At 43.4% G+C, this 10,557-nt stretch overlaps 1 protein-coding gene across 1 annotated transcript; it reads left to right on the plus strand.

The window, feature by feature from the left end:
* Positions 1-2,021: 2,021 nt before the first annotated feature.
* On the plus strand, positions 2,022-9,793 carry chrnb4 (cholinergic receptor, nicotinic, beta 4 (neuronal); the record flags this gene model as incomplete). The annotated part of the gene is made up of 5 exons (XM_083653051.1): positions 2,022-2,159; positions 3,418-3,462; positions 3,736-3,845; positions 4,423-5,488; positions 9,629-9,793. The coding sequence occupies exons 1-5, from the start codon at positions 2,046-2,048 to the stop codon at positions 9,791-9,793; spliced, it is 1,500 nt and encodes a 499-aa protein (XP_083509177.1). The 5' UTR covers positions 2,022-2,045.
* Positions 9,794-10,557: the final 764 nt, after the last annotated feature.

Raw genomic sequence — 10,557 nt, forward strand, 5'->3', positions numbered from 1 at the left:
GACCTCAGCCAAACTGACTGACGAGGGGCCAGTCATGGCGGCATGCATTGACCCATGGACCCTTGGTCGAGCGTCCATACAGGCACAATTGTGTGTGTCTGTGGGTGGGAAAGCGGATGTGTCCTGGTCGCTCCTCTGGTCGGTCGGGGGGCCTGTTTGGGGGGAGGGATACTGGGGGGGGGGGGGGGGGGGGTGGGGTAGCATGATCCTCCCACCACGTGCTTATACGTACTTATTTGGTCAGAGTGAAATGTTATTTGTTCTCTCCTGATCCTAAATATATCTGAATCTCGTTGTTTGACCAATTAAAACTATTTTTCTAAGCATTTTACGAAATGTAGATGGATAAATGGATGGCGGATGAAATCCCTTGGTGCGTATGCTGAACGCGGAAGAGGGCAGCATGACTTTGGCACTATATTGTGGAGGAAACTGAGGAAAAATCAGGAGAAAAAAAAGGCACGTGTGAATCTTTGACTGTGGAGTTTTGCAGCCATGTTCCTCTGCTGAACATTGAGCACGGAAGTGATTTTTCTTGAAATGGGCAAATCAATACGAGTCTCACCTCATTGGAGTGTTTCCCATCAAGTGGAAGCAGCTCTTAGCGGTGTCAGGGCAGCTCTTAGCGGTGTCAGGGCAGCTCTTAGTGGTGTCAGGGCAGCTCTTAGTGGTGTCAGGGCAGCTCTTAGCGATGTCAGGGCAGCTCTTAGCGGTGTCAGGGCAGCTCTTAGCGGTGTCAGGGCAGCTCTTAGCGATGTCAGGGCAGCTCTTAGCGGTGTCAGGGCAGCTCTTAGCGGTGTCAGGGCAGCTCTTAGCGATGTCAGGGCAGCTCTTAGCGGTGTCAGGGCAGCTCTTAGCGATGTCAGGGCAGCTCTTAGCGGTGTCAGGGCAGCTCTTAGCGATGTCAGGGCAGCTCTTAGCGATGTCAGGGCAGCTCTTAGCGGTGTCAGGGCAGCTCTTAGTGGTGTCAGGGCATTAGTTAGCAGCTGCAGGTGGAGAGGGAAGCAGTAGTGGAACCTCCATCCATTCTGCTTCAGCTGACATGGGCATCATTCAAAACCAACCAGCACGAGGTGGTCGTCACACGTTGCTACTCGTAGCTTCTTCTTATTTAAGCGAGACAGTTGTGATGTGGCTTCAGGCTGTGGCACTGCAACAGCACACTTACAGTAAAGCATGTGTGGAGAAACATCTGACCTCATCCCAACATGTCTTTACAGTTGAGCATGGCTTTGGGGCCTTCATAACATCTGTTCCACAATTTCCACATCCTTGGCCTTCAAAAGTGCAGGTTCCTTTCATAAGACTTGTACACTTGAGGATGCAGTTTTTGCCTGACGTCCAGGAGACAGCTAATGGAAGTGTTATGCTAATAGCTTTCTTCAGCTCCTCTTCATCCTGTGTTTGAGAGCTTTGACACACAACTAGGAAGAGCAGGTGCCCAACGTTTTTCAACAGCACAAGATGCTGTATAGACTCTACAGCAAATCCCTGTGCAGGGGGATCAAAGATAATCCACCAGACAACAGTTGAGGTATTTGCCAATACACAGAATCGGATGTTTCCCTTGTGTTAGTTTGGTTGATGATTTAGTAACTAAATCATCATAAAAATAGATAAAAGCATAAACTAAATTTTAGTTTATGCTTTTATCTATTTTTAAGATAACACTGGTTTTAACCCCTGTGTGCACTTTATTTCTCTCTCCTAATGTGTCTTGTCATTTTAATCTGTGTTTTATATGTTTTTATCAGACTGTATGAGCTGCTTGGACACCCGAATTTCCCCAAGGGAATCAATAAAGTATCTATCTATCTATCTATCTATCTATCTATCTATCTATCTATCTATCTATCTATGTCATATATTTCACCAACAACTGCTGTTAATACTATCAAAAAGTCTGGAGGGTGTCTTGATGGCCTGTCGCGTTCAGGCAATTCCTTCGCTCTCTCATCTCATAGCTTTCCCGTCTCTCTCCACTGTCATCTGTGAACACAATTCCATCACCAGGCAGCAGCTGTGCCGACTCAGAGGAGCGTCTGATGAACTGGCTGCTGGGAAAAGAGCGATACAACAACCTGATCCGCCCGGCCGTCAACAAGACGGCCAGAGTCACCGTCAACCTGCAAGTGTCTCTGGCACAGCTCATCAGTGTGGTAAGGCAATGCATACTCAAGCCAACAATAATCCCAGAGTATGTGTGTGTGTATCTATGTGTTGTTTCTGTGTGTGTGTGTGTGTGTGTGTGTGTGTGTGTGTGTGTGTATGTATGTATGTATGTATGTATGTACAGTATGTATGTGTATGTGTGTGTGTGTGTGTGTGTGTGTGTGTATGTGTGTGTGTGTGTGTGTGTGTGTGTGTGTGTGTGTGTGTGTGTGTGTGTGTGTGTGTGTGTGTATGTATGTATGTATGCATGTACAGTATGTGTGTGTGTGTGTGTGTGTGTGTGTGTGTGTGTGTGTGTGTGTGTGTGTGTGTAGTGTGTGTGTAGTGCGTGTGTAGTGCAGGGGTTCCCATTATGTGTGGAGGTAACCGGAACCAGGGGTAACCGGAGGTCAATGTAAACATCCCCGCTGATTTGGTCTATAACGTGAGAGAGAGAATAATGAGAGAAGAAGAGAGACCATGAGGGCAGCTATTGAGAGAGCAATGGATGACATGGCAGCTTGTGCTGAGAAGCCATAGTCCTAAATGGATGGATGAAGTTACGGGCAGATCTGTGATCTCTGCCTCTGTCATGTCCAGATTGAAACTTCAGCACTTTGCATTAAAAGGGCTCATAAAGCTGCTTGGGGCAGGGTGTCGGAGGCTACCCCGTGATTTAGAGCCGAGGCTCCTCCTCCCGGCTGCCAGGCTCGTTCATAGCATGGCTTTATGAGCTTGCACTGCTCTCCTTGTTGTAATTGGCATTTGGGATCACTTTATTGGAACGGTATGTCATGACACTGTTGACGAGACGGCCATCAACAAACACGCTAACGAACAAGTGATGGGGGGATTGAAATGCAATTATCTTTTAGTGGTCATGGAATTTGAATGAATAGTTGAGGGCGAGGCTTTGGGTGTGGGAGCAGGTGGACTGTCTCTTCAATAACGAGAGAAAACATGTCAGAAACCCAGAGAAACTCCATCTTCATTTGAGGGTGATCCAATGGGCCATAAATAACAATACTGTGTTAAAAAATCAGTGGATTTTTTTTTCTACTGTTACTGTTACTAGTCAGCCTTACCAGAGGATGACCTGAACTATTCACTTTTAAAATAATTGTTTAAGGTCATAGTGTAGAAATATAGTGCAAAAAACTGACAGGTCATTGCTCACTTGATCGTTCTTTTCAAAATAACGATTGAACTTTTAAATTGGTCGTTTTGTACTGACATTAATTCTCCGTTGCACTTTTTGATTCGCAGAATGAAAGAGAACAGATTATGACCACTAATGTCTGGCTCACTCAGGTAAGCTTGATGCAGCTCAAGGTAACATCACCATCAACAACCAATCATGCCCTCACCATGTCCGTCCCTCGTTAAATGTCCTTCCCCCTGAACTTGAATTAAACTATATCCAATCTTCCTTTCTCAATGTGGAACAAACAGGTTGTATAATAGAGCACTCAATGTACTTAATCTAAGTGATAATGAAACATGTCATTGGGAATGAGTGTTGGGAAAGTGTGAAATTGTCAGAAGTCAGAATTTAGATTTAGCCACGTCTCTCTGTCTTTGCAGCACTGGGTGGATTACAGGTTATCGTGGGACCCCTCGAAATACGAAGGTATCGACAAGCTGCGTATTCCCTCCAGACTCATCTGGCTCCCTGATATTGTTCTGTACAACAAGTAAGCAGCATTGGAATGTAATGTAATGGTGTTGTAGTTTTTTATTTTTGTTGAATCTTTGTAAGAAAGACTTAAGTGGAAGATTGTTCCTTTTCCATTTTAAGAATGTCTTTTGTACAACAGCCCAACAAATATTTGTGGACATGAACAACTCTCTCCCTTAGCCAGAAAGAGAATGAAGACCTTATCATCAGGTATAAAGTCATCAGGTATACAGTCATCAGGTATAAAGGTATCAGGTATAAAGTTATCAGGTATAAAGGTGACATTACCAGCCATCCCTCCAATCCAGCTCCCTTTGGCCACCTTTACTATTGGTTACCTTCTCTGAGAAGCTCCAGAGTTGATGCCTGATGAAAAGATCAGTCTTAGCTCTCTGGTTTTGGGAGAAAATTGTTCACATCCACAAATATTGATTGGACTGTCCTCAACCATAAATAACAAATATTAATTCTCAAGTTGAGTGATTTCCCCCTCAGTGGCAAAGTGAAATGTAGGTACCTTGATAACTCAGTGCTCAGAGATAGATTCAGAGACTCTAAAGGGATCTTCTTAATTCTCTCTCCTCTCCTCACAGCGCTGATGGTACTTATGAGGTGACAGTCTTCACCAATGCCATTGTCCTTTTCAATGGCAGCGTCAACTGGCTCCCACCGGCCATCTACAAGAGCGCCTGTAAGATCGAGGTCAAGCATTTTCCCTTTGACCAGCAGAACTGCACCCTCAAGTTCCGCTCTTGGACGTACGACCACACAGAGATTGACCTGCTCCTGAAGTCCGAGGTGGCCAGCATGGATGATTTCACCCCCAGTGGAGAGTGGGACATATTGGCATTGCCCGGCAGGCGGACGGTTAACCCTCTGGACCTCACCTACGTGGACCTCACCTATGACTTCATCATCAAGAGGAAGCCCCTCTTCTACACCATCAACCTCATCATTCCCTGTGTGTTGATTACCTCACTGGCCATCCTGGTCTTCTACTTGCCTTCAGACTGTGGGGAGAAGATGACCCTATGCATCTCTGTCCTCCTGGCTCTAACTGTGTTCCTGCTTCTAATCTCAAAGATTGTCCCTCCGACCTCACTGGATGTGCCGCTGATCGGCAAGTACCTGATGTTCACCATGGTGCTGGTGACCTTCTCCATTATCACCAGTGTGTGTGTGCTCAATGTGCACCACCGCTCTCCCAGCACTCACACCATGCCGTCCTGGGTCAAACTCATATTTCTCGTCAAACTGCCTGCCTTGCTCTTCATCAGGCGTCCTCACAATAGCTCTGCGCGCCAGCGGGTTCATCAGCAGCGGTGCGTACGGGCCAGGAGGGCCATCCTGGGCATGAGTTACCCGGTCCCATCGAAACCAGGTACCACCATGTCCTCTTCTTCTGCCCTGCTCTCCTCCGACTCTGCCTTCTCCACCCCAGGACACTTTTGCAACAAGAATGCCGCTCCTCCGCTGGGTTACAGCCACACCAACAGGAAAGGGGACGTGCGCTCCACTGAGTACCTTCCTAACGGTTCTACTTCCACCCAGGACCTCCGGCAGAGAAGCAGCTCAGACTGGGCTGCTGACGTCCAGGAGGCGGTGGATGGGGTGTGCTTTGTGGCTGACCACATGATGGGAGATGATGATGATCAGAGTGTAAGTATGAATTAATTGATTGCATTTATATAGCGCCTTTCTAGATACTCAAAGCCAGGGGTGGCCAAACTTATTTGGTTTGTGAGCCACATACAGAAAAATATGAGTTGCAGGCCAAATAACTAAGTCTAGAATCAATAGCACTTGTAGGCGTGGTTGCATGTCTTAATTTTTTTTCTCGCACTGCACTTGGGCAGGTCCCCCTGAGCGCACTCCCCAAGTTTGAAGTTGATCCGACCAATGATTCTCGAGATACGCGAAGGGACAGACAGACACTGCTGGCACTGATGTCACAATGAAAATGTAAAATATCGCTGTAGCTCCACCTGTGGGCGCATTTCTTTACTTGTTTTCTGGCACTGCACTCGGTCTGGCATAATTACAGTAGTATAGATAGATAACCACATTGTACTGTAGTCTAGTATTGAATCATCTGAAGGTATTTGCTCATAAAAATTTATGAGGACACTGGAACACTATGTTTTTCGAATATTATCTGATGATTTTCAGGTAGCACAATTACATGTTTCCTGAATTAATATGAGGTGTTTTTCTCGCCTGTGACTGTTTGGTATTTTGGTGACTTGCCGTGAACTTGACTGTGTAACAGGAGGCACAGTAGGGGTGTGTCAGTTACGATTAAGCATTGCAGTTTTGGTGTCAGGGGTTACAGGGAAACCTCACTGACAGTAGAAAGCGTCTTTGCATGGGTTGGGTATTGAACCCAAGTCATCGGAGCTGAAGTCAAACGTGTACACCCGTTCACCACAATACTCTCTGCATATAGGCTACTGTCCTTCACGTAATCCATTTGTGGTGGGAATTGTAAAACATATTTCTCTCACTTTTTGTGCACAGATGACATAATATACATTTCACAACATTTTAGGAGCATATACGCTCCGGTTTCAGTGCCACTCTTTCCCCATAGAGTGAGAGTCATGTGACCTCTGTCCTTTCTGATCTCAATAAACTGATTCATGTTGGTATTTGTGTGGGATAACATTTGAGCACAGTCTGTGACCCCTATGGATCAGGGAGGAATACCACTAATCCTGAGTAGTAGCTGTGAGCCAGTAAATTGAAACCAGACTTTGGATAATCAATCGCTTTCTCGGACAAATCAATAAAATAGGGAGGTGACCAGGCGTGAGGAATGACCCCTTTCAAAAACTGCCAAGGACAGCATGGAGGGTGGGGTGAAAGGGTCAATGGTTATTTCAGTGTAGGGCTCAGCAATATGGAGACAGCTCATTGCTTGGATATAACTTACCTGTGCAACTATTATTCAGTCACTATTAATTTACCTGTGCAACTATTATTCAGTCACTATTAAAGCAGCTATGAGCAAGATTTTCGATTGTTATTAAACAGTCTAAATGTAATATTGATGCATCACATCTTACCTATAATAGTAGCTGAGACCAAAGCCGTGTGAATCGGAGGATGCTCTCTTGATGATTATAGAGTCTGTGTCTGTCTTCGGCGGGCCGGATAGACCAGGAAGTGAAACGAAACGGTTTACGGCAGCTGCCTGCCTTCAACCGTTTCGCTCTGCCTAGCAACATACCATAAACAAGGAGAACGCCTTGCTCGCTACATCCAGGGGCTTGCTACTCTCGCGAACATCTCTCGTTATATTCTAACAGTTTGTTTGGATGTTATTTTGTTATTTTGTGGTTATGGCCGAAGTGGCTGCCGCAAACCGTTTCATTTCACTTCCTGATCTGCCCCGGCCGCAGACAGACTAATCATCAAGACAACACTGGCCGATTCACTCGGCGTTCAAGCGAGACTACTCTGCGTTGGTCTCGTCTACTATTAGAGGTAAGATGTGAGGCATCGATATTAAAATTAGACTGTTTAATAACAATCGAAAATCTTGCTCGTAGCTGCTTTAACTTACCTGTGCAACTATTATTCCGTCACTATTAACTTACCTGTGCAACTATTATTCAGTCACTATTAACTTACCTGTGCAACTATTATTCAGTCACTATTAACTTACCTGTGCAACTATTATTCAGTCACTATTAACTTACCTGTGCAACTATTATTCAGTCACTATTAACTTACCTGTGTAACTATTATTCAGTCACTATTAACTTACCTGTGCAACTATTATTCAGTCACTATTAGCTTACCTGTGCAACTATTATTCAGTCACTATTAACTTACCTGTGCAACTATTATTCAGTCACTATTAACTTACCTGTGCAACTATTATTCAGTCACTATTAACTTACCTGTGTAACTATTATTCAGTCACTATTAACTTACCTGTGTAACTATTATTCAGTCACTATTAACTTACCTGTGCAACTATTATTCAGTCACTATTAACTTACCTGTGCAACTATTATTCAGTCACTATTAACTTACCTGTGCAACTATTATTCAGTCACTATTAACTTACCTGTGCAACTATTATTCAGTCACTATTAACTTACCTGTGCAACTATTATTCAGTCACTATTGTACCGTGGCCAAGAATTCACTATTATTCAGTCACTATTGTACCGTGGCCAATAATTCACTATTATTCAGTCAATATTGTATCGTGGCCAATAATTCACTATTATTCAGTCAATATTGTACAGTGGCCAATAATTCACTATTATTCAGTCACTATTATACCGTGGCCAAGAATTCACTATTATTCAGTCACTATTGCACCGTGGCCAATAATTCACTATTATTCAGTCAATATTGTACCGTGGCCAATAATTCACTATTATTCAGTCACTATTGTACCGTGGCCAATAATTCACTATTATTCAGTCAATATTGTACCGTGGCCAATAATTCACTATTATTCAGTCAATATTGTACAGTGGCCAAGAATTCACTATTATTCAGTCACTATTATACTGTGGCCAAGAATTCACTATTATTCAGTCACTATTGTACTGTGGCCAAGAATTCACTATTATTCAGTCACTATTATACTGTGGCCAAGAATTCACTATTATTCAGTCACTATTATACTGTGGCCAATAATTCACTATTATTCAGTCACTATTATACTGTGGCCAATAATTCACTATTATTCAGTCACTATTATACTGTGGCCAAGAATTCACTATTATTCAGTCACTATTGTACCGTGGCCAAGAATTTGCTTCAAGAAAAACAATCACACAAGGGAAAAAATCCATCATAGAATGGGCAGAGAGAGCAATTTATCCAGTGACAGTCGCCTCAATAGACCAGAATGGGATTCCGACACGAGCCATGTTGCGTTTGAGTAAGGAGCGCAACACATTTTCTCAACTGGAAACTGGGGAGGAGAACTGAAAATGTAGGAGATCAGTTAACTGAAGTAGACGAGGCAGGTTGAAATTACAACGCTTCCTCACAAAAATGATTTCTGCACTGCACTGAACATTAGGGATTGATGATACATAAGAGTGGAATCTTCTATCAAAGAGCAGGTAGACAGTCCATCCTCGTGAATGAAGCAATATTATTGCTTTGATGCAGCCAGGGAAGGTAAACAGCAGGGAATGTACAGTACATCACAGCACAAGTTGAAATTCAATCCCTTGCAGTCACAAGTCAAATGTATTGCTACTGTAGCACTAGACTCAGTTCTCAGTCTCTATCCGTAGGTGGCGCTGTTGGCGCTGCTCGCCAAACGTCTGGGAGCCGAGACTACTGTAGTTTAAGGGGACGGCGTAGCTATTTATGATGATCTTATGATTTTGGAATAGTGCTAACTGGGACACATGTAATTACAACAATAGAAGTTGAAGAAAAGGCACAGTACACACACACACACACACACACACACACACCTCACAAAGTTATTATGTATGAATGTGAGTATTATAATATGTTTTATTAAATTCAAGTAGATAATTAAATAATTATTTTCTAGGGCTTTCTTACCATGCTGATTTTCCATTATATCCTTTAGACTTTTGCCACTGACAGCCCTCCACATTAACAATGCCGCTACAGCCAACAGGCTCATCAACACTTTTCCACGCTGGCCCTATGCTAGGTTTCACCTAGCCTTGTTTCTTACTTAAAGCCTTGACTTGCTTGCTTTATTAGTCTCAATGTTTATGTGTGTAATACTATGACAGATGTGTCAAATATACATTTAATTACTTTGATTTCTATGTTTATCTGCAGGTGATTGAGGACTGGAAATATGTAGCCATGGTGGTGGACCGTATGTTCCTTTGGATCTTCGTGATCGTATGTGTGGTGGGCACACTCGGCCTGTTCCTCCAGCCTCTCTTCCAGAATCAGATTGTCCCCAACCAGCAGCCCAGCTCAGAGACTCCACGTATCTGATCTGCAGCCAGCAGGACTGGACAAGATTACGTTTTTCATCAATATTTTAGTTGTTAAGATAAACTCTGTTATATTATGAGCAGCTCCTGCTTGTAGTACCAAATGGATGAAGTTGACCATATAAGAGACACTCGGATATAGTGGCCAATCCAGTTTATTGCCCTATGTGCCAAATCACACCAGTATGGCAAACAAGTAGCCTAGACTAAAGCAAATGATAAAAAAGTATTTGCAAACACAAGTTAGTGGAACAAAGAGGGTCCTAGTGAGGACATGCATTGGGAAACGGAGCATGGGAAATTGAACCTATTAATCAAAGCCACATGGCCTATAGCAATACAAACCTCTTTGACTCCCCCCATGTTTTGAGGGAATGGTACAATCTGGGAATGGTACAATCTATTTCTATTGAGCTGCAGGCTTGATGTGTTTTCTCTAGGTTGAAGTATGCATACATGGATAGAACATGTTGCACCGGCAAAGGAATAAACCAAATATGTCCGAGATATGAGGGACATTTGTCTGTGACATTTGTGGACAGATGGTGTTTGACTCCTTATTTATGTCCTATGGTTATATCACCATGTTGTTAAAATGTGATGTGTTATTAAAGAATGTATGTTTCTAAAGGTCAATCTGCGTCTTCTTTCAGTTTGATTAAATGTATTAAAAAACCCAATAAAGTCTTAAAATGGTCGGGAGACTTGCCAAAAGTGCGTAGTAAATCTATGTTCGTGGTAATAAAATGTGTCCTCGGAGTCAAT

The sequence above is a fragment of the Poromitra crassiceps genome (genome assembly GCF_964638095.1).
Source record: "Poromitra crassiceps genome assembly, chromosome: 16".
NCBI classification, from domain to species: domain Eukaryota; kingdom Metazoa; phylum Chordata; class Actinopteri; order Beryciformes; family Melamphaidae; genus Poromitra; species Poromitra crassiceps.